This window comes from Microcaecilia unicolor, chromosome 10, assembly GCF_901765095.1.
Source record: "Microcaecilia unicolor chromosome 10, aMicUni1.1, whole genome shotgun sequence".
Classification (NCBI taxonomy): domain Eukaryota; kingdom Metazoa; phylum Chordata; class Amphibia; order Gymnophiona; family Siphonopidae; genus Microcaecilia; species Microcaecilia unicolor.
Window position 1 is genome coordinate 48979506 of NC_044040.1, and position 25098 is coordinate 49004603.

Genomic DNA, 25098 nt, shown 5'->3' on the forward strand with positions numbered 1-25098 from the left:
TGGACCTTTTCTAAGGTGTTCAATCTTTTTCTTTATGTTGGTGTGCATAAAATTCTCTCTTTTTCAGATAACGCAGAAAACAGCAAGGCTGGCTGCAGACTGGCAGTGTGTTGGATTTTGCCATGGGGTACTGAACACTGATAACATGAGCATTGTAGGGCTTACTATTGACTATGGACCTTTTGGGTTTATGGACAGGTCAGTAGAGCTAACTTGTAATTTTATTGTGAAGTTATTATAAGACCAATTTGCAGTGCAGAAGAAACCAGTTTAAATTCTGAAGAATTTCCTTTGTATATGTGTTTTTTTATATATTAAAGCATTCATCTTCTTTCATCTTGCATTTCCTCTCCCATTCCCTCATGATGGTTATTTACACGACACACCCTTTCTAAAAACCGAAAACTTAAACTTCCTGATAGGTTATATAAAGGGGGTAATTTTATTGAGGTGCCTAAATTGTGATTCTACCACCACTCCACCCTAATTCTGAGCTTACATGCTTTAAAAGTACAGTCAGATGACAAGCAGGACACAATATAATCGCATATGGGGTGACGTAATTGGATGGAGCCTGGCACAGAGAGCTTCCCAGCAACTGTTCTAGAAGCCTTTGGAAGACTACATCCCGCTGCCACTGCAGGACCAGACAGTCTTTCCATCTGCGGAGCAGTGAGGATGTGCTCTTCCATTCTCCCCAAAGCTCATGTCTCCCTCGGCTTACGACCTTGAATATTTATTTTACTGTGTTTTAACTTCTGCGGAGGACCAATGTCCCTATTTTTCTCCCATTTAGTTTTCTTAGCATTTTTCAGCACTTTTAGATTTTCTTTTCCGTGGCTTGTCTATGCCTTTAGGCCTGAGCGCTCTGGTCGGGTTGAAATTTTTTTTTCCTTTTTCATGATTGAGTCATTTGAGTTTATTTTGTCCATCTTTCCTGAAATGTCCCAGAAAATTCTCAGTGATTTTTAAGAAGTTCTTCTGGTGTGCCAGGACTGTGTCACTGACATTCGTAAGTGGTGTCTGTCATGTCTGGGGCCGGACTATGTCTCTTTTTGTAAACTCTGTCAGCAGATGTCAAAAAGAACTAATAGGAGCAGTGCCGAAATATTTTTGGTGCCAAGAAGTCTGATCCATCCACTTCGGCATCGGAGGTATTGGTTTCCGTGGCTCCTGGAGCTGCATCAGATACTGGGGATGCATTGGCATTGAGGAGGTCTCTGTTGGTCTTAACATTGAGCATTAATAGTGCTAGTCAGGGTCATGTATTCTTAGACCTCATCCCAAGGGATTTGATGTCGTTCTCATTGGCGCTGAGGTATTCTGATGTTGAGCAGAGGCCGAGAAGCATCGGTATTGGTCCTGATGCTTCTTGGCCCCTGGGGCATTAGTGTTGGTACCTGAGAAGCATCTGTGCTGCGAAGATCACTTCCCCTTCAAAGCCTTTTATATTTATGCTGCACAGACAGGGAGGCATCCCACTGCTTCATCTGTACTGCCTTAAGACTGCTGTGAACAGAGGGGCATCAAAGTTAAGGACATCAAACATTTCTGCCCTCGGCTCATCCTCAACCTTCAAATTAAATGGGATGGTCTGAGCCATCTCCCAAACAAAACTAGTAAAGGAGAGCTCATCAAGGGGAGACTTTCTCCTTTCATAAAGGGGGGGAGGGATCTGAAGAAATGCCCAAAGAGCTCTCCTCCGAGAAAACTTCTGGTTCTTCTTCAACCCTGTACCGGTTCAGTGCAAGCAGATGGCGGGACGTGCTCACGTCAAGTTGTCACAGGGGTCAGAGTGTGATCAAAAAGTGAGGTGCAGCAACTCTATTACCAGATATATATTCATGTGCTCCATCATCAGTCGATATAAAGCTGAGCACTCATCGATTGACCCCTGAGGAAGGCTTTTATAGCCGAAACAGGGACCGTGTAGGGTCCAGATAAAGTTTTGTTTGGAGCATCTTATCCTGGTGTTTGGTCTGATCTCTTGGACTTGGTTCTTTTCCACCCTGTTTTTTGTTGTGCACCTTAAGTTAATCACATGCAGTCACGCCCAAGTCCAACTCCTCTTTTGTTCACAAAAGTTTGTCACCCCCTAAACTGTGCTGTTCCCTCAGGATTTTGCAGTCCAAAAGCATGATCCTGCATTTTTTAGCATTAAGTCTTAGCTGCCAAATTCAGGACCATTCTTCAAGCTTCGCTAGGCTTTTCCTCATGTTATCCACACCATCAGAGGTGTCTACCCTATTGCAAATTTTGGTATCTTCTGCAAAGAGGCAAGCCTTACCAGACAGCTCTTCAGCGATATAGTTTACAAAAAGTTAAAAAGAGCTGGCCCAAGAACCGAACCTTGTGGCACACCACTGGTAATGTCCTTTTCCTCAGTGTGAGCTTCCATTTACCACTACTGTCTGTTGCCTTACACTAACCAGTACCTAACACAGTCACTTACTTTAGGGCCCATACCAAGGGCACTCAGTTTAATTAGTCATGTATGCAGAACAGTGTTGAATGCTTTGCTAAAATCTAAATACACCGTATCTATTGATCCAACTCTCTACTCACTCAGTCAAAGAAATTAATCAGATTTGTCTGACAAGATCTGCCTCTAGTGAAACCATGTTGCCTTGAGTCCTGTAATCCATTGGATCCCAAAAACTTTACTGTTTTGTTTTAGAAGCGTTTCCATTAGTTTACTTACCACAGAAGTCAGATATCTCTCTTCTCCAGTCCAACTCTAGGGAAGCATTGAAAAGGTCAGTCAGTGGAGTCGCCAGAACTTCCCTAAGTTCTTCAGGCCCCATCGCTTTGTCCACCTTTAGCTAGCTCATCACGAACACAGTCCTCTGCATGCTTTGGACTGTAAGAGAGCCGTGGCCTTCCATCTGGAGTGGACTAAAGCCCATAGACTGTTCATCCAGGTTTTTTTTTTTGTTTCTTTTGACCCTAACATGTTGGGGGGCAGCCATGTTGGCTAGCAGACTGCATCTCCTTTACTAATGCCCAGGACAGGCTGACTCTGGAGGATCTTATCATGGCTCATAATGTCAGATCTATGGCTGCATCCGTAGGCAACTTGAAATTGGTCTCCATAGAGATTTGTAGAGCTGTAACATGGTCATCTGTCCACTTATTCACGTCTCACTATTGCCTAGAACAAGACTTCTGACATGAGTTGGTTGGATCAGTCAGTTCTTTGGAATCTATTTGGGGTCTAGAATCCAACTCTCCCCCACCTGCCTCCAGGCTCATATGTTTTTGTTCCAAGCAGATCTACAAAATAAATAAATAAAATGTTCTCAGTCTTCACCTGTTACAGGCCTTGCTTATTCCCCCTTTTTATGTCAGTCAGCCTGGTAGCTACAGATTCCTGTATGTGAGTATACTGTGTCCTGCTTGTCCTCTGAGAAAGCGAAGTTACTACTACTTCACTTAAAGCCTTCCTTGTAACCAAGGACCCTGTTATGCTTCGTCCACCAAATTTTAAAAACTTGATATATAAATCAGTACTTTCTGCTGATTTCACGTATATTGGAACCAAATGTTGGAACTCTTTCCCAAAGTCTATTAGATTTCATCCTAACTACTTACAATTCTGAAAATTGCTAAAAACTCATTTCTTCACCAATTCATTCCAGAATTCATTACGTTAGTTAAGATTATCAACTAGCTATTGTTATATTATCTCTTGAATCTATCAATATGTACACAGTTTGTAGTTTATTTGCTAATCTGTTACTCTCAGCCACTTCATCATACTACTTCACTATTGTTGAAATTCAAGCTCTGTATTTTTAGTCTAAACTGTAAGCCACATTGAACTCAAGCTTGTTTTCGAGATAATGTGGGATATAAATGTCATAAATAGCAGGTGTTCTCAGAGGACAGCAGGACATGTATTCTGACCCACCTGCTCACCTCACCTCAGAGTTGTATTCTATTAGCTTTTATAATAGACTGTCTGGTCCTATGCAGCAGTGGGCAGGAAGATGTGCATGCATGCGTAGTGTGGTCTTCTAAATGCATCTAGAACAATTGCTGAGAAGTTCTCCGTGCTGGGCTTCATCAGATGACATTACCTATATGTGAGAATGTGCCCTGCTGTCTTCAGAGAATAGCTGCTACAGGTGAGTAGCTTTGCTTTCTTTACTGCCACTTAGGGTTCTAGAAGGGAGTGTGTAGTGAAGCATCGATGCTCAGCAGAGTCCTTCTTTCTGTATATTTATCTTAAGTTTATATATTTAATAATCCAAACAAATGGTCCTAGGCGGTTTACAAAGTTAAAAAAAAAATACAAAATATGCAAGAAAAAAGAAACAGCAATACATTCTAAATAAACTAATCAATATAATACTTCAGAATTAAAAATAACTATGAAATATAACATTTTTCAAAAAGATTCATTTTCAACTGTTTTCTAAAGGAATAGTAAGAACTTTCCAACCTAAGTTTCAAAGGCAAATCATTCCAAGCAGAAACAGAGCCGACAGAAAACAATGACTTCTAACGTCTACTATATCTCAGCCCTATAGGGGAAGGAAAAAACAACATGCATCTGTCTCTAGAACGATGTATATTTTCAGCAGTAGAAGATGAATGTTTCAGTTGTAAAGATAAAGAAAGAGGAGCAAGACTATATATCAGTTTATGAACAAAACATTAAACAATGCTCTAGCATGTAGAGGGAGCCAATGTCAGGATTTCAACAGAGGAGACTATCATATCTGGAATGACGAAAAATCAGTCTTACAGCTGTGTTTTGGAGTAATTGCAATTTAGATAACAATTTCTGCTGCAAACCAAGATAAATGGAGGTACAATAATCAAGAACTGAATAAAATCGTAACCTGCACAACTAAAACAAAAACCTTTTCATGAAAATTGCAGTGTATAGATCTAAATTGCCTTAATTTAAAAAACATTGTTTTTTAACTATATAGTTAATTTGAGTCTCAAAAGATAGCGTTGAATCCAAAAAGACCCCTTAGCACATGGGCATTTTGAACTGCCTTCAAAGTCACACCATCAGATAACTTGATTATGTTGGGAATATCGGTCAGAAAATTGCTAAGCCACAATATGTGAGAAGAGCTAACTGTGTGCAGTCTACTTGCTGTTACTCCTTTCTGCACTCCCATTAGGCTTGGTGTCAACAGGCTTGGCAGTAGCAGCTAGGTTTGTGCTGCTGCTGGCCTAATTCCACAACTGCATTCAAATTAGCTTTACATATTTGTGGCTTGCACTTGCCCTCTACGTAAGGTTACTTTCATTCCATTGCTTTTTATTTTATTAAAGATACATGCTTGAACAAGAGCTCATTTGTCAACTATTACATCAAAGCAAACCTTTTTCTTTAATATGTTTTGAATTATACAAACATCTGTGCTTTTGGTGTAAAAGGGAATATGTAGAAAAAAGTGTAAAAAAATAATAACAGTAGAGAGGAGTAAAGAAAGCAAGAAACCAAGATACAGAGAAGCAGGAATGTTAACCTTGTGAATGTTCAGTATTTAGTGAAGTATCGTGTACCTGTTCACCTGAGAAGATAACTAAGACTGCTACCACTGAAACTATAACTCCAAAGAGGTAACGGTGCATGAATTTTGTGCCTGCATCTCTCTCAGTCTAGGACATTATTACTTCCTACTGATTAGAAAAAATGAATCTGAAAGATTATTGGAAAGTAACACCATAAAGCCTTTCCAGATATTGTAATAAATAGATCCAACCTTCTGCATGTCCCCAAGTACTTGTCATTGTTCTATAGACCTACTGAGGGTAATTTTATAATATGTGCCTAGATTAATAGGGCAGGAAGGCACCTGTTTTATAAGTAGATGTAGGCACATATATGTCTTTATAAAGTACTTGTTCAGATTCTGTAGAAATAGCGCTTAGTTTGTGGATGCTGACATTTACACCTGCTCAGAAGTAGGTCTAAATATTGGACCTACTAATAATGTACACATGTATTTTATAAAATTTGTATGTAAGGCATGACAGTGTCCACACACTGCCCAAGCATCTCCCCCGAGTATGCCTACTCAACAACGATTTGTCCGTGTCCATAGTTTTATGCATGACCTTCTTATAAGAGGCCTTTCCTTAGCATCTCCCAGACCAATCCAGAACTAACAGGTTAAGTCCATCAACCAGCATGTGGAGATAGAAAACACAAAATCGTGGCAAGGTCTTAAGGACCATATGCAGCTCCAGCAATTAAGTATTTTCCTATTTCCCAGTAGATGGTGTGCTTGGCAGCTCCTGATCTGTGTGGTCAGGCTTCTCCTGCTTGAGTTGGGCAACTGGCTCACAGTAGAGCAAGGGGAATAGCAGCCTTCTAAGTCTAAGAGGTACACTTAAAGGCTCCGAGTCCCTCCTCTCCACCCCCCTCCCAAAAAAAAACACTCGGCTCTCCTGCTGCTGCCTTCATGAAGAGGACTTTTCAGTCAAAGAAGAAAAGACCATTGGTTGCAAGCAGAGTTTTCTGAATGGGAGTGTAGAAGACTTCTGCGGTAAGGTATTTTCAATTTCCTGTCTGCCTCTGAAGGATGTCTGAGTACTTGAGGAAGCACTGCCAGGGATTCTCATACTAACTGACATTCTGGTTCACCGCTGTCCCATTGGCATTTCTTGTTTGTAGCACCCTCATTGGTGCTTTGTCACACACTTGCGCTATTCAGGGTAGCCCTTGCACAGTCAGATTAGTTCTATTCTTAGTTTGGTGCCCTGTGCTCCATACTTGGGCATTGAACCTCATGTCGGACAAGATCTACCCTTCAAGACTATCTTGAAGCCCTGGAGAAGGCATGTTTTAGGCCATCTGAAGAGACTTGCAGCACGCTGGAGGAAACTGTAGAACATTGGCCATCTTAAAAGCTCAGTTTGCTTCTAGTGCTGCACTACAGGGGTCTGCCATGGGCTCAGCTCTTCTGGCCCTGCAGACTGGAACTCAGGAAGTTAGCTCTGGAGGCTCGGACAACTTGGAAGCTGTTCCTGTTTTTTTTTCCCCCAACTTAGTTGTACTCCTGCATCAGGCTTACATGCCTAAATGTAGGCAGTTCTCTCAGGACCCTCCTCTCCCTGCTCCTTTGCAAGCAGAGCTTTCGACACGTACGATAATCCATTTGGAACAGCTGGATGTGGATGACTCAGAATCTGTGCATTCTGTTTCGTTGGCACTAAACGCTCCTTCCTATTCAGGTCTTCCCTCTTCAGAGATTTTTGGAGCCCATTCTGAAACCTTTTTCGTCGGTATCAACGTCGACAAGAGTTGAATTGGCATCGAGAGCATCGGTCCGTATGGCTGAGAAGACTATCTCAGACTTTGGGACTGGACGCGCATCGAGTAGCTCTCCACCTGCCTCGACACCGGCTGCAGTGCAGTGCCTCTGGGACCGGTCAGCATCAGATCCACCACTGAGACAACATGGGAATTTGATGGCATCTTCGTTGGCACCAAAAAGCATTGATGACCGGCCTTGGGCAAAAGCTAAGAAGCATTGGCATCGATCCCCCTTGATGCATGGTGCCAGGAGCTAGGGCACCAAGGGATTCGGTCCCCGAGAAGTGTTGACTCTGAGAGGACCACTCCTCCATTCAGGCAGTTCTACTGTGTGGGTCTCCACGCAGCCAAGACCATGCACCCGTCTCAACCCTGGCTGGCACCCCAGCCTTTCATGATGACCTCTCTCGATGAGAGCATCCAGGCCATGTTCCTTGAGCTGTTGGCGGGGTTTTTATAGTAGTGTGCAGTGTCATCTGGGATGCTTGCACCAGCGGTCCCCCTTCCTGCTGCTCCACAAGGCCCTCATCCTGTGGTAAGCTCTCAGATGCTGGTGTCAGCAGCTGCCTGTGTGGGCACACCCTCAGTATTGGCAGAGGAAGCTTCATCGGAGTCTAGGCTGGAGCCCACTCCTCGATGCTTGTCTCAAGGCACTGCCCTGGCGTCTGCTTGTAGGATGGAATTGGAGGCCACCATTCAAGAGCCTTTAGATTATCTGACTATGTGAGAAACTGGGATAGGATCTTGCATGTTAAGCTACCTTTGAAAAGTTTCTTCTTCACTTTATTACTGAAGCCTGCATTCATTGCATACAGCCCATACTCTGTTCAAGGTATCTGCTCCTACTGCAATGTCTGTCCCAACATGAGCTGATGGGTTAGCTACTTTTAAAGAAATCTCCTTCACAGAAGAGCTCCTGATTTTGCTGGAGATGGTTGTAGTGTATCCCATCCCAACATTCCCTCCAATAATGTTGCAGTGTTCTTTGACTGACCAGAAGACAGAAGAGCAAGAACTACCTTCTCAGCCTTATATGGGCAGACTAGCCAGAAGGTTCATTGGTCAGTTGAAGCTACTGATTTCTACCAGATCACTTAGTTTCTGGTGCTGTAAGAACAGTTTTCTGCCTTTGATTATGTAACAGGCAAAAATGAGTCTTGTCAGTTTCTGTCCTTTGAGTGCAGGCTGATTAAGAGCCATGCCAGTATGGTATCTCCTCTTACACCATCATCTTGGATTTTGGTTTCTGCTGAGATGCTTTATTTCTAAACATGAAGTGCAAGAATGAGGGAGCAGTTATCCCTGTGCTGACACTAGCCTGCTGATTTTGCTGCTTGGTGGAGGTAAAAAGAAGGAAATATATGAAGAAATCTAGAGTATTGGGAATGAGAGAGAACACAGCTTCTAAACATTCTTGCTGGTAGCTAAGATTTCTTTTCAAATATTTTTTCCAGCCCTGTATGTCTAACACAGCCACTGCATACCTACAGTACATTTGTGTAGTTCATCTATTAGATGTAATTGACCGCTATAGAGTGTACGTGCTAAGAAACAGGCTATCATTGCATGGAGTCTGAGATGTGACACCATTATATCATCTAAAGAGGTCTGTAGATGGGTTCCATTCCTGAATATTGGTCCGTTACAGGATGTGCTACACGGCCATCATTGCTGCCTTAGTAACTATGCAGAAGTACAAGGTTATGTGAAATCCATACACCACTACACAGCACATAAAATATGTGATAGAGAGGTCCTCAGAGCTTCTTGCTAGCCGCTATGCAACATTGTTTAGTTTCCTTCTTGTGCCAACCAACATTTAATCATAGGATTCCTCTCTAAAGTGTTTTTAACAATGATATAAATATTAATATTTTGTTTAATTGTTCCACTGTGTGTCAAACTCATTCAATAGTATAGAGCTGCTAGTAGAAACTTCAGTTGGCAAGGCAAGTAATCAAAAACATTTTGAATTTATCTTTAAGTGCTACCAAACTCCACAGCGGGTTTCGGTAAATCTTGTATCAGGGGCTCAGGTTACACTTGATCCAGAAATCGGAGCACATTTGGCTCTGATGTTGATTCATAATGGCAGTGCCTGTGGATAGTTGCTAAAATGCTAACAAGATGAATCTTGTGTTGTTTGGAACAGTAAGGCAACAAAACATAACACTACATAAGGACTAGCAGGAAGCTCTGAACTCTCTATCACATATATTTTAGTGCTGTTTGGTGGTGGTTGGCATTTTTAGAACCTTGGGGTTTTTCTTCATATTTTGATATTTGTTCTTTTTGGGAGAGGATGATTTTGTCTTTCCTTGGTAAGTATGACAGTATCAGAAGAAAATGAATATCATTCCTCTACAGAATCCTGTTTATATGCCCATAAAATGAAACAGATCACAAATCATGCCCTCCTTATTGCAGATATGACCCTGATTACATATGCAACAGTTCTGATAATATGGGACGCTATGCTTACAATAAGCAACCTAGCATCTGTAAGTGGAATCTACAAAAGCTTGCTGAAGCTTTGGTTCCAGAGTTGCCTTTGGACACAAGTGAGAGTATCCTTGAAGAGGAATATGATGCAGAGTTTGAGAAGCATTATTTGCAGAAGATGAGAAGGAAGCTAGGCCTTGCTCATTTGGAGTTAGAAGAAGATAGCAAATTGGTGTCTGACTTCCTAGAAACCTTGCACGTCACAGGTTAGTGAGAAAATATCTTCGTTAAAATACCATGACTATTAAGTTCTTTAATATAGCTCACACCACAACATAGTAAAACAGTATGACTATAATTCTTCTACAAATGTTTAACATTTTTCAGAAACCATAATTAGGACTAGTAAAAACATAAATGAACTAAAAACGACTTGCTGTAGAGTTGCTTTTTTAAAAACTCAAGCAAGACTACTCAACTGGTCAGCTCATCTCAGCCTCTCTTATTTTGAATTAAGTATTGGGATTTGATGTTAATTTACTTCATTACTTTTGATACTAATTTGGAGTGGCTTTGAATTGAATAGTCAACTAACTTGACCAAAATACTTCATTTCCTTTGTAGAAATGTGATGGACTCAACATGGGAAATGAAATATTCTGGGTTAGGTATTCACGTTTTCCTCATATTTAAAAAAAAGATGTGCTATGTACAGAGCCTTTTGTAAAAGACATAAAAGGATGTCTTGACCTGTTCTCCTGCCAAAGCAGTTTAGCAAATTCCAAATAAACGATGTATAACTGCCGGCACTTATATGTGCAAGTGGCAGTTTTACTATTTCCACACATATGTGCCAGAACTAATACATATAGGGTAATGCTATTTACTAGGTACTAACATTTATGTGCCCAGTATGTGTCTAAATGTTTAGAAGTATGTGCATGCCTACCCATGTAAGTGCTAAGCAGTATTCTGCAAATACTCTCATATCTTAGATAGTGTATATTTTTAAGGGAGCTCCCTCTTACACACACAACTAACAATACTATAAGTTATGCATGTCCCTGCCATATTTAGGTGCCCACACTTACACAAGCTCTAGGGCTGGTTTAACTGTGGGCACATAAATGTTAGGTGCACTGATACTGGATTATGCTAATATTCTATTGCAGAACCTAGGTTGCCTAAGTTCCATTATAGAATAGACTTCTACCACGTGGCCTTCGGGCACCTAAAAGGAAGCGCCCACTTAATTACTGTTCTTCCCAGAAATTTTTGCCAGCTGAGTGGCTTGAAGGAGTAGTCAGATAGATGCAGAGGAGTAGTGTGCAGTATTGTAAAATTTTCAGTTAAGTTTGCTGGTGGTCAGTAAAATCAGCTGGCTGGCACGCCCATTCAGAAGGTCCTGGAGAGAACATGAACATTGCCTTCCTAGTTGCCTGATTTCAGAAAACTGTAAATTTTGCAATTACCAAAATCACAAAATAATTTTTTTGTTTTGTTATTTTTGAGGTTGAAATTAAAAAAGGGAGGATTAAAGAAAATTACTCTCTCAGTTCCTTATTTAATGCCCTGACTGAAACAAGCACATTTATAAAATCAGTGCATGCCTCAGAACTGATGCAAAAGTGACAGGGAAGCTTTTTACAATATGGATGCATCCCCACTGTAAAATGGAAAATGCACCCATAAATTTTGTCCCAAGCAAAATATGCCCCCTTAATCTGAGCATCCTGGCCACATGTATATAGTGCATTTCTGAGATTGCCACATACATGTATAGCCAGTCTTCATGTGTAAATGACACTTTATGTACATATCCTTGTAAAATGTTAACATAATAATAAACGTATTGCCATACTGGGACAGACCAGAGATCCATCAAGCCCGGTATCCTGTTTCCAGCAGTGGCCAATATAGGTCCAAGTACCTAGCAAGATCCTAAAAGAGTAAAACAAATTTTATGCTGTTTATCGTAGAAATAAACAGTAGATTTTCCCAAGTCCATCTTAATAATACTTATGGACTTTACTCCAGGACATTCTTCAAATCTTATTTAAACCCAGCTAACTGCTTTTACCGCAGCAAATTCCAAAACTTAAATGAACATTTAGTGAAAAAATGTTTTCTCCGAGGACAAGCAGGACAGATGTATCCTTAAATTTGGGTGATGTCATCCCAACAGAGCCCGGTGTGGATGCTGCCCAGCATGCTATACCTTTAAGAGGCTTTTGGCAGCAGTCCCACCACAGAGCAGGGAGGTTGCATCTCTCTGATCTCCTCAGTGCTTTTTTCTCTCACAGTTCTTCCTTCCTGTGTGGGTATTTTTTCACATTTACTTGTTTTCTTCCCTCTGTTTGTTTGTTCCTCATAGTTTTCTTAGCGTTTTCGGCTCTCAAGTTTTCTTGTTTTTCGCAGCTCCTGAGGCCCTCTTGTGCTGGAGCACCAAGCTCAATTTTGAGGTAAACCCCTTTTTGGCATGGAAGAAGTGATGTCGCCAAGCAGGATGGCTGCTTGAATTGAGAGCTTCACTTCACTCCTAGTGATATTCGGCACATTCTTTTCCATCCAACCTCATCTGAGGCTAGATTTGCCACTGTGCAGAAGCGCTGTGCATGGCAGTTCCAGCTGCAATGGGCACCTGCCCCAGCCCTATAGATTTGATGGAGTTTGCTTACTATGTCGGTTCGAGTGAGTAGCGGAGTTGACCGGAGGATCCTCCCCTCGAGATTTCTTCAGGTCAGGAGATGAGCAAGTTTTTTCAGGATCTGAAGCGTGAGGTTTTTGCATTTATCTGGCGGAGAAGGCCACCATGGTTTCACCAGGATGTATTATTCCAGCTGCGGGCTTAGGGGGGTATGGAAATGCCTTCATTTTTTCACCATTACCAAGTAGCACACCTTAGGATTCTAACAAACTGGCTCCGGAGTCCTAGTAAGGCATGGAAAAACCTTGAGCAAATCTGGCTGGACCCGTTCTCCCTTTGGGCGATTCCATGGCTTCTGCACCAGAAGCTCTTGGAAGTTTACTAAGGGGGCCCCACCCTTGCTTTGCTGGCCTTTTTTGGTGTGGAACCAGATCTGAGCCCAATTTTACCCAGATAGAACCTTGGCTCCACATGGCCATTCAATCTGCCCCCTATTTTACACCGGGCATCTTAGATCCCTGTTATCGTCAATGGGAACGTTTAGGCCTTCGAGTGCTGCAGCAGGCTGGGAGGAGGGGGAGTTCCTTTGCTTTAGGGACCTTCAGAAGGAATATGGTCTCCTGGCTTCTCATGTATATCAGTACTATCAGCTTTGAGATTATATTGCTCGCTGGGTGAAAGGGGAGTTGAGCTTGGCAGAGACCCTCCTAGAACGTGCAATGGGAGCTGGAGGGAGGAAGGGGGGAATCTCCCTATCGTCAACTGACAACATCATGTGAGAAGAGGGAAAGGGATCTTGGAGCCTCTAATGAATATCCTAGCTGGGAACGTGCCTTTAAATATCTTCGTAAGGTATCTATAGCCAGCAGTTTAATGGAAAATGGTTACCAAATCCTTTATCGCTGGTACTACACTGTCAAAATCACTATGGTTCTGCCTCATCTTGGAAGCAGTGTAATCAAATAGGAGATATTCTTCATATATGGTGGACATGTCTAAAGGTATATAAATTACGAACAGGGAAAAACCTCCACGCTAAAATGACCAAACAGGAAAAAGTAGAGGCTGATCAAAGGACGAATCCAACACTTCGGCTGTTATGAAGGAGTACTTTATTGATATAGATATTAAAGGACCCGACACGGTCCGTGTTTCAGCGTATCACACTGCCTACATCCGCCTACATCAGGGATCAAGTTAATAATTCATGCAAAGCAGCACAAACTCAAATACTGCAAATGTCAAAATAAAGCGCTGTAGTTCAATCGGGCTGATAAACAGACACGTACAGACCCCATAGAGTTTTTCAGTGTTGGCACATTTTGCATCGAGGAGGTCTCAGTTTCCATCGACATCTGGTGCTAGTAGTAAGCCCTGGAACCGATCTGCATTGGACTCAACACCGAGGACACATGGATTCAATGATGTCCTGTTCAGCACTAAGGGACCCCAATGTCAGGCATTGGGCGAAGCCAAGAAACATCGACGTTGGTCCCCTTTGATACTTGGTGCCAGAAACTCCGGGACATAGGCATTGCTGGTACCCGAAAAGCGTCGGCGCCAAGAGGACTACTCCCCCTTTATTATTCTGGTGCTGTCACCTCAACCCCTGTGCAGCCAGGACCCCACTTCTGATACAGTGCCAACAACTCAGCAGTCTGTCTCCACACTGACGCCAGCCACAGCCTTACCAGTGCCTGTCATCGATGACCGTTCTGGGCCATGCTGATGGAGGAATTAGCAAGTTTGCTACAGTTCCAAAGTGCTCAGGTATCGAGGATGTTTGGTCAACTGCAGCACTCAGCCATTCTGACCCCAAGGCCCATGTTTCGCCTGAAAGGCGGCCTATGACCCTCTTGTCTCGAGATGCATCAGTGTCAGTACCTCCCAGTGCATGCTGACACTTGACATCAGGAGAGGAAGCTCCCTCAAATTCGAGAATTCAGCTTTCATCTTGGTTCCTAACCTCAAGGCCTGGACATCCTTCCAGACAGCCAAGACAGGCGCATTCTCAGGCGTTCCATCGGGACTATTTCGCTGACACGGACTGGTCATGGGATTCTGCGGAAGAGCTGGACTGCCTTGCGGAGAAGAGGTCATATAGCGACCCTTGGACCCCTCTCCACCTGATGGGAGGAGAAAGTCTCTACCTGAGCCCCTCTCTTTCGTCTGTTTTTCATCACACTGAAGAACCATGATCTATTGTATTTAGCTTTTTGTTACATCGCCTTTATCATTTTGGGCTCCTTTCTCTGTCATTTTTATAGTACCAGTTTTGTGTCATCTGCAAATTTAATCACCTTGGTCGTTGTTACGATTTATAAATATGTTAAATAGCACCGGTCCCTGCACAGATCCTTGCATCACTCCACTATTCACCCTCCTCCATTGAGAGAAATGGTCATTTAACCCTACCCTCTGTTTTCTGTCCAATAACCAATTCCTAATCCATTTAAATTTACTTCTTGGTAGCTTCATTGTATGCCTCTGAGTTCTTGTATTTTTGGAAAGAGTAAACAAGCAATTCACATCTATCCATTCCACTCTACTCGCTTCTTATATGTACTTTAGAAACAATATGGTGGGAAGGTTTAATCCAGCTGGCTGTATTGAGAGAGAAATTTCCAGAGCATGAGTTTAGATTCCATTTGCTACTGATTCTGTGACATTAGACAAGTTAGTTTATTTCCTTGTACATCGATAAACTTATTTTATCGATGTACACTTTTTATCGATACAAAGAAGGGCTGGAAATAAGGAGGAAGTGTAAGCTTTCGTGCAATCAGGGGACCAGAAATGTTGTTCTGAGTCATCTAGAAATGATTGCATATATGCTTGAGGTCATAGTCAGTGGAACAGCATGGACCACAAGGGCCATGGCCCCACACAAATTAGCAGACTACAAGATGAGGGAGGCAGGGCCAGAGTTCGGTTTATTTTGTCTTCCCAGGGAAAAATATTTTCCACTGCCCCCTGGTTGAGGTAGAGTGTAGAGGATACTGCTTGAATGAAATATGCAATACAATTTGTTATAATTTTATTTCTTTTTCAGGTGCAGATTTTACAAATGCTTTTCGTTTACTGAGCTCTTTCGAAGGCATATCTAACCAGATTAAGATGGAAACCTTCCTGGATAAAATTGAACAAGAGTGTGCCTCCATAGAAGAACTTAAAGTAGCTTTCAAGCCTAAGATGGATCCAAGGTGTAGTGAAAGAAAGTACTTGTGTGTTTTGAAATGCCTCCTTTGGAGAAAGGATCCATGTGTAGCACATCTGTAGTCTTGACATGAAAGTTAAATAGACTAATAATCTTTCCACTGTAGATAAGAGCTAAAAACATCCCATGGAGCTTACAATCTAGTTGAGCACACAAATGAAACAATTTATGCTGGCCTTGATTTGTGTAAATAGATAAACCTGAACATAAAATGGGTTTACTTAGAGGATGGAACTTTTTATTATTTGAAAAAACTGTGTGCTTATTGGCCTATTGAAACTACAAGCATATTCCAAGTCAGCAGTGGTGAAGTATACACCAGATTCATTTAAGGGGGGAAGTTATCATTGTGGGCTACTGTTAAAATGGGTTATTTATTAGTAACTTGGGGCTCCTTTACTAAGTGGCGGTAAGTCCAACGATGCCTTACCGCTCGCTGTACAGGAAGTACTGCTGGGCTACCGCAGCATTATGGTGGTACTTCCCACCCCTAGCGTGCCATCATTTCCGGAGTGTACCCAGCAGTAATGGGCAGTGCTTTCTGCTGGGTTAATGCGGGAGCCCTTACCACCACCTCAAGTGGTGGCATTAGGGGCTCCCCCGAAATGGCTGCACGGCATGTGCTTTACTTGCTGCATGGCCATTTCCTGTAGGAAAGTGAGACTTCCCCTTTACCAGCTGCGGTAAAAAGGGGCCTCGACGCTCATGTAAAACATATTCCGATGCCAGCGTCGGCCCCCTTTTTGACCCTAAGTCTCATTGGATGAAATGTACCTGTGCTAAAATAGCATTGATAACTTCCTCCTGAATTTACTTGTCCCACTGTGGTGACTGGGGGAACACTGTACTTTGGTTTAGCATCACCTTTGTAACACTACATATAATATTATGACAGATATGGCTCTCAAGTTCCATTCAGTCTTCTCAGCTCCATTCCTGCTGCAGTACTATAGACACCAGCTGATATTTCTTTTCAATTCATAACCAGAAATCATCTATGCTTGTCCTGTGTCTTTCTGACCTTATCACTGTTTGTCTCTATTACCTCCACTTGGAGGATAATAACATCTCCCTTTACATGAATAAATACTTCTAATGTTGCACCTGAGTCTACCTTCTTGGAGTCCCATTCTGTGACCTTTTTGTTCTAGAACTTTTCTTTCTTCTGAAAATAAGTTTATAGCATTACTAAATACCTTTAAGATACTTGAATGTGTATGTCATATCCCTCATCTCTTCTCACCTGTATATTTAAGTTGTGTAAGACTTTTTGTGTAGATCCTGTACCAGTTTGGTGTCTTCTCTGTGCTGTCTCCATCATGTCTATACCAATTGGTACTGCCTCCAGAACAGTATACGCAATTCTAGATGAGATCATAAGAACATCCATACTAAATCAGACCAATGGTCCATCTAGCCCAGTATCCTGCTTCCAGCAGTGGCCAATACAGGTCACAAGTACCTGGCAGAAATCCAAATAGCAGCAACATTCCATGCTATCAAACCCAGGGCAACCAGTGGCATCCCCCATGTCTATCTCGGTAGCGGACTATGGATTTTTCCTTTCTTCTATTTATTAGGCTTTTCTCTAGCATCTTTCTAGCTTTGGCAACAACTTTGTCATGTTACTTTGTTACCTTTATCACTGGACATAGTCATCCTAAAGTCTGTCTCGCCATCCACTGTGTACCACTCTCTGATTTCAACACTCAAAACACATGATTCTGCACCTTTGCATTGAATCTGACAGACATTTGCCCAATCTTCAAGCTTTCATAGATCCCACTTGTCTGCTCTCTCAGGGGATCCACTCTGTTGCAGATCGTAATGCTACACACAGAGAGGCATATTTCTTCGTTTAACCTATCCGCAGTATCACTCACTAGAAAAGAATCTGCCCTAGTACAGATCGCTGAGGCACTTCACTGTTGCCTCTTTTTCTCAGAGTGAATTCAGTTTACTGCCACTCTGTTACCTTTCAATTTAATCAGTTTCTAATCCAGCCTGCTACCTTGAGTCTGTCTTAAGGCTGTTCAGTTATTTTTGAGCCTCTTATGTGCTATAGAATCGAAGGTTTTAAGCATACCACAATGCAGCACAAGCCACTGATCAAATTCATTGGTCACATTGATCAGATTTGTCCATGACAATTTCTTTTGACTATCTGCCGCTGGTAAACTATGCTGCCTCAGATGCTGCATACTGCTGGATTCAAGATGCCTTGCCATCCTGTTCTTTTAAGTCTCCATTAAGTAAGTTAACTGGCCTATATTTCTTAACTTTTTCACTCTTGTGAAGAGGTTAATATGTGCCCTTCTGCAGTCTTGTGAATTATTATTATTATTATTATTTATTGCATTTGTATCCCACCTTTTCCCACCTATTTGCAGGCTCAAAGTGGCTTACAGAATGTGGTTATGACATAATCATAATCCATTTCTGAGTCCAGAAATCAGTTCAACAATTTTGCCAGACCTCTCAGCAACCTGAGTCAGGGCCATTGTAAAGTTATTAAGCATATTAGGTGAAATTTTAAGCATTGTGTTTCTTCCACCCCACCAAATTTAGAGTGTAATTATTGTGCATGTTTGGTAGTAACCCACTTTCTGTTACATAGATTCCCACTATTACAGAACCTGTGGGATAGTTCTGTTCATCAACCAGCAGGTGGAGATAGAGAATTGAAAACTGAGCTGATAGCACATCTCTCTTGACATTCAGTCCAGCTCCTCAGTATTTCCTGGTGGATGGATACACTTGCCTCTAGTTCTGAGTGACTTGCTCCTGGTCCAGTTGATTAACTGGTTCCCAGTTGAGCGTTGCATATGGCTTAAGTCTGCAGAGTCATCTCTGGAGTTCTTCAGATCCCTGTCTCTGTTGCACCGCAAATTTACTTCTTCTCTCCCTTCATCTCTCTCCTGTTTCCTCTGGAGCTCTCCTTTTCCAGCACAACAGTTTAAAAAAAAAAAAAAAAAAGGTTTACTGGAGGGTGTGGGACAGAGTATCCAGGACTTTCTCATCTGGGGTATGACATGTAGGGACTGAGAGAGCAGCCAGCAGTGGTAAATCCAACTAAAGTTTGACTCAGAACCACTTGGAGGGCTGCAAGTTCTAATTGGTGTAGGAGAGGGATCCTGACTCACTGCTTGGGACCGCATTGTGTTGGCACTTGTGCCATTCGGGGTGAATCTTGAGTGGCTGGGAGGGGAGGTAGGGAGGGAGAACTGCAGGCAGGGCTAAAAGGGGAGGGAGAGATGCAGTACTGTGCATTGGGGGAGGGGGATATAGGAAGAGATGCCAAATGGAGGGAAGTGGCAGGAGAAGGAGATATGTTGGGCTCAAAGAGAGGGAGAGAAGTAATGGACCTGAGGTGGAGAGGGTGAAGGGAAGAAAGAAAAAAGAGAGGTGTTGGACTCGGGGGGAGGGGGGGCGGTTGGGGGTTGGGAGAGAGGTAATAGACCTAAGGGTAGAGGGAGGAAGGGGGGAGTTATGGATCTGGAGGCGGGAGAAAGGAAGATGTTGGGCCTTTGACTTGGGAAACACTGGGCTATGCCACTGATTAGTCTTGGGAGTATTTTCCAGTCAGGTTTTCAGGATATCCACAATGAATATGCATGAAGTTGATTTGCATACACTGCCTCCATTATATGCAAATCTTTCATGCATATTCATTGTGAATATTCTGAAAACCTGACTGGCAAGGGGTACTCTGGGACCGACTTCAGAAATACTGACATAGCCACAGGGGAAGGGGGGGGGGGCCTTGGAGACCTGGGCCCCCACTTTGGGCTCAGGACCCTCCAGAGCTGCTGTAACCTGTTCAGTGGCTGGTGTAGTAGGTTAAGCCTCGCCAGCCAAAGAAATCCGTTGCCTGAGTCACCCTCTTCCTCCTTGTACTGCCTTAGGAGCGAGGAAGTAAGCAGGTTGCCCTCAACCACCAATGCTTGCACTTCCCAAGCATGCTCAGTTTGTGCATGAACTGAGCATGTTCAGGGAATACTGGCATCGGCGGGTGGAGGCACTCCTCTGACTTTTCCTGAGGCAGCATAAGGAGGAAGGGGGCCGCTTTGACAGTTTATTCGATTGGTGGGGCTTTTGTCATCCCCACCAGCAAAGGTATGATTTCTAATGGGGGGGAGGGGAAATATGTGTCATTCCCCCAGTCCATCCCTGAGCCCCTCAATGGACTGCTGGCTATGTCCCGCATTTAATCTGTGATTATTTACAATTAAAAATTGTAATCAAAATGCAGCCCTATTAAAAATTAAACTGAATTGAAGATCTGCAGTTTGAGAACATTAAAGGCAGTCTTGCACTGTAGTCTTAACCAGTTGTATCTCATAATGTATAGTCTTTGAAAACATTAAATCTATTCTATAGTTACTGATCTTATATTCAATATTTCTTTTTAGGCAGCTTTCCATGATGCTTATGTTGGCTGAGTCAAATCCACAGTTGTTTGCAATGATTGGGTCAAGAGAAAATATCAAAAAGCAGCTAGACAATATAGAACAGTATACCAAGCTGCAGGAAATAACATCCAGTGATTTACTGAAAAGGAACAGAGAGCACTGGAAACAGTGGCTGCAAAAATACAGGTGAGATGACAGGATACAAATAAAGAGTGTTTAACTTATTTTATTAGTATTAAAAATGCAACTAAGGGGGAAGAAACATAAATATTCCTTAACATAATCATCTAAATTAGATATGCCTGTCCCCCTCCCCTCCCCCCCCCCCCCCCCCCCCCCCCATTTTCTGCCATCACCACTGCTTCAACATAGCACAAATGAGGTCTGCAACATTATTATATGACATAGCAATTCAAACATTACAATTTGTGGTTAACATCAAGAAATAAGCTAGTATACCAGTGGAATAATTAAGAGTACCTGGATTTAAAAAAAAATCAATTGACTACTACTACTACTACTATTTAGCATTTCTATAGCGCTACAAGGCGTACGCAGCGCTGCACAAACATAGAAGAAAGACAGTCCCTGCTCAAAGAGCTTACAATCTAATATGACTTCAGCCTTAATGAAGCAGAGGGAATACTTCCATCTGTAGTCCAGCACAGTGGTTGTCTGCCAGATGAAGCTCAGTCATTTCCAAGCTGAATGGTTCCTTCCACTTGCGTTTAAGCTTGGAGACTGCAGATTGGCTCTCTGACTTGGACAACAGTTTAGGAAATTGGGGTTCAGGTCTGCATACATTATGGTATTTTATACAGTCCCAGGAAGTGGGACAAACATTGTTATTGAGAGTGTACCTCTACACTTTGCTGTATAGAGTCCATCCGTCCAATATTCAGTTTTATTTAACTGGCCAGGAACAGCTCTTGGCCAGTTTAATAGCACTTAACTGGCTATCCGTAAATATTCAGCGGGGGATATGGTTCCTTCAAGCCACTTATCTGGTGGGCACAAACACCACCCTGGCTGACAGTCTGAGCAGGATAATGCAACCACACAAGTGGTCTGTTCACATGGGCATGGCCTGCAAGATCTTCCAAGTGTGGGGGACTCCAGTGGAACTTTTTGCCACTCAGATCAACAACAAGGTCCCCCAGTTCTGTTCCAGGCTTCAGGCCCACGGCAGACTAGCATTAGATGCCTCCCTACTCAATTGGGAGACAGGTCTTCTGTATGCATATTCTCCCATACCTCTAGTGGGGAAAACTTTGTTGAAACTTAAGCAAGACCTCGGAACCATGATTCTGATTGGCCGCGGCAGATTTGGTTCCCTCTTCTGGAATTATCCTCTGAAAAACCGTGGAGATTGGAGTGTGTTCTGACCCTCAAAACGATGGGTCACTTCTGCATCTCAGAACGATGGGTCACTTCTACATCCCAACATCCAGTCTTTGGCTCTCACAGCTTGGATGTTGAGAGCTTAGAATTCGCTTCCTTGGGTCTTTCGGAGGGTGTTGTCACACTCCTCACCTCGGTTACGCTCCGCACCTCTGCTCCCGCGAAGTGGAGGACCGGCCGTTCTTGGCGCAGCTGGCGCACATTTGATGGGTGCTTCCGGCCTCACTTCTCCGCTCCCGCGAAATGGAGCGCCAGACATCTTGGCAGAGCCGGCGCTCCGAGAGTCACCCCGACCCTCTCTTTCTGGGCGCAGGATTCGTGCCCGGGATTCGGGCTTGTTATGGGCCCGGCAACGCTGGAACCTTTCGTTTCGTCTCCTGCCTCAAGGGATTGGATGGGAGCCTCGCTGCCACGTTGGAACCCTTTGCTCCACCTCCTGCCTCACAGGATCGATGGGAACCTCGCTGCCAGGCTCCTCCTCCTCCAGCAGACCAGCCAACTGGAGGCTTCCCTTGCCAGCTGATTTCTTGACTCTTAATGGTGGGGGCTATTTGAGGAACTCTCTACTTCATTGCTTCGGCTTCTACTTCGGTAGGTTTACTTTGTGCTTTTGTGTGTTTCTCTGCTGACCCTCGTTGCTGACCACTGTCTGACCCCGGATTACTCTTTGCCTGCTGCCTGACTCTGACCACAGCTTAGACCCGGATTACTCTCTGCCTGCTGCCTGACTCTGACCACAGCTTGGACCCAATTACTCTCTGCCTGCTGCCTGACTCTGACCCCTGCCTGCATCCGAAAGTCCTGTCGGCCGCCCGCCCGCACCTGGGGGCTCAACACTTGGGGAATGGTGGTCACCACAGGTAAAGCCTCGGGGTTGCTCGGCTGCCCAGCAGAGCGCAGGTGCGAGTTCCTCGTCTCTGTGCTCCGCCCGGCACAAGGACTCACGAACGCGACAGGTGTCTCCCGGGTCTTGCTGGCTTCCATCAAAGATTCCATTAAGAGATGTTACTCTTTTAAATGGAGGAGGTTTGCCGTCTGGTATGAGAACAGGGCTCTAGGTCCTCTTGTCCCACAGAGACCCTGCTTGAGAACTTTCTACACTTGTCAGAATCTGGTCTGAAGACCAACTCCGTAAGGGTTCACTTTAGTGCAATTAGTGCTTATCATCAACATGTAGAAGGTAAGCCTATCTCAGGACAGCCTTTAGTTGTTCGCTTCATGAGAGGTTTGCTTTTATCAAAGTCCCCTGTTAAACCTCCACCAGTGTCATGGGATCTCAATGTCATTCTCACCCAACTGATGAAAGCTCCTTTTGAGCCACTGAATTCTTGCCACCTGAAGTACTTGACCTGGAAGGTCATTTTCTTGGTGGCTGTTACTTCATCTCATAGGGTCAGTGAGCTTCAGGCTTTAGTAGTGGATGCACCTTATATTAAGTTTCATCACAACAGAGTAGTTCTCCACACGCACCCTAAGTTCCTGCCAAAGGTGGTGTCGGAATTCCAAGAACCAGTCGATTGTCATGCCAACATTCTTTCCCCAACCTCATGCCCATCCTGGGGAAAGCAGCTTGCACACCTTGGATTGCAAGAGAGCATTGGCCTACTACACGGAGTGGACAAGCTCCCACAGTCAGTCCGCCAAGCTTTTTGTTCTTTTGATCCCAACAGGATGGGAGTCGCTATTGGGAAACGCACCATCTCAGTTTGGCTGGCAGATTGCATTTCCTTCACTTATGCCCTGGCTGGACTTGGAGGGTCATGTTACGACTCATAATGTCAGAGCCATGGCTGTGTCGGTAGCCTACTTGAGGTCAGCCTTCATTGAAGACATTTGTAAGGCTGTGACGTGGTCTTCAGTCCACACATTCACACCTCACTACTGCCTTGAGCAGGATACCCAATGTGACAGTCGGTTTGGGCAGTCAGTGTTGCAGAATCTGTTTAGGGTCTAGAATCCAACTCCATCCTCCTAGGCTCGTTTTATTCTGTTCCAGGCTGCACTTTCATTCAGATTGTATATAGTTTCAGGTTAATCTGTGTAATGTCCTCGCCATTGCAAGACCCAGTTGATCAATGTTTGTTGTTTTCAGCGAGCCTGGATGCTAGGGATTCCCCATACGTGAGAATTTGAGAGCCTGCTTGTCTTCGGAGAAAGCGAAGATACTTACCTGTAGCAGGTATTCTCTGAAGACAGCATGCTTCATATTCTCACAAACCCGCCCACCTGCCCTTGGAGTTGTCTGTTTCTTTATTTTATTTTTCTTTGTTTTTGCTTTAATTTTAAAGTACAGCACGACTCATGCTTCGCAAAGCTCTGTTTTTTACTTTGGCATAAATGCCGGACTGGATGACATGGATCGGCGTCTACCCACATGTGAGAATATGAAGCCGGCTGTCCTCGGAGAATACTTGCTTACAGGTAAGTTATATTCGCGTTATGGTTTATTTAGTCTTGCTCTACTGTCCGAACTGAAAGGCAGAACTGAGTGGTGTACAATACAAATAATACCAGAAACAGAAAGAAACTAAAGTATTCACAGGATAGAAACATACATATATAGAGGGATAGAATGCAGTCATCTTGCAAGTGCACACACAACAGGATAGACTGTAAATAGACAATCAAATTTAAAATGAAAGAATGGCTATAGGGAATACATTATGAATCGAACCAGCTATAGCGCGAATATTCAGCGCATTGTTGGCTAAGTTTGACGGTCTAGGAGTGGAGGAGTGGCCTAGTGGTTAGGGTGGTGGTCTTTGGTCCTGGGGAACTGAGTTAGACTCCCGGCACAGGCAGCTCCTTGTGACTCTGGGCAAGTCACTTAACCCTCCATTGCCTGCCGCATTGAGCCTGCCATGAGTGGGAAAAAGTGCGGGGTACAAATGTAACAAAAATAAATAAATAAATTGGACCTCCCAAATAGCAGGCCTATCTTTTGGCTGCTATAAATTTAATTGACTAACACTGAATGTTACATAACCGGTTAGGTTTAAGCCGGCCAAAAAACACCCCAGATATTCAGTGCCTGTCACCGGAAACTGTGCCGGCTGAATAATGTCCAGCAAGTCTTTTGGTTTCTTGTCAAGTACTAAACATAATCACTTGCCTTAGTAAATCCAGACTATAGTGTATTAAATTGAAACTGGGAGTACTTTTAAAAAAGTCTTTTTTTCTAAGAACTTTATATCCACTTTACTATAAATCTGGACAATTTCTTATGTACTTTCAGCACCCGCTTAGAGAAAGAGAGAGCGTGTGTTGGCAGTGCTGAAGCATTTAATTCTGCTCGTGTGAAGATGATGAATTCTAATAACCCAAAATATATCTTGAGAAATTATATTGCACAAAATGCCATAGAAGCAGCTGAAAATGGAGATTTCACAGAGGTACAGTATGAAATTTTTCTGCTGAGAAATATTGTAGGTTAGCTTTTATGTGTGTTTAATTGTAGTAGTAGTATTTATCCCATAAAATCTTACGAGATAGTGATCCTGTAGCTCAACAGCAGTGTCACTTGTGGCAGTATAGAGGGCCTGTGGTTGGTATGCAGGGCTATAGCAAGCTACGTGCAGGTGGTGAGGCCGCACAAGGGAAACTGGGACGTGGAAATCAAGCTCCTTCCATTGTCTTCCCTTGCAAAGTGGGCAGGGCAGGGGTGCATTAGCAGTGTTTGGGGGGCGTGTCACAC

General features: G+C 43.3%; 1 protein-coding gene across 1 annotated transcript in view; it reads left to right on the forward strand.

Annotated features, from left to right (window-relative positions):
• The window catches only part of SELENOO (selenoprotein O), a 45655-nt gene that overhangs the window by 16822 nt on the left and 3735 nt on the right, over positions 1-25098 (forward strand). Inside the window, exons 4-8 of the mRNA XM_030215904.1 lie at positions 68-198; positions 9713-9993; positions 15427-15577; positions 20004-20189; positions 24640-24796. Coding sequence (XP_030071764.1) covers positions 68-198; positions 9713-9993; positions 15427-15577; positions 20004-20189; positions 24640-24796 — 906 coding nt within the window. The remainder of the gene's footprint in view (positions 1-67; positions 199-9712; positions 9994-15426; positions 15578-20003; positions 20190-24639; positions 24797-25098) is intronic.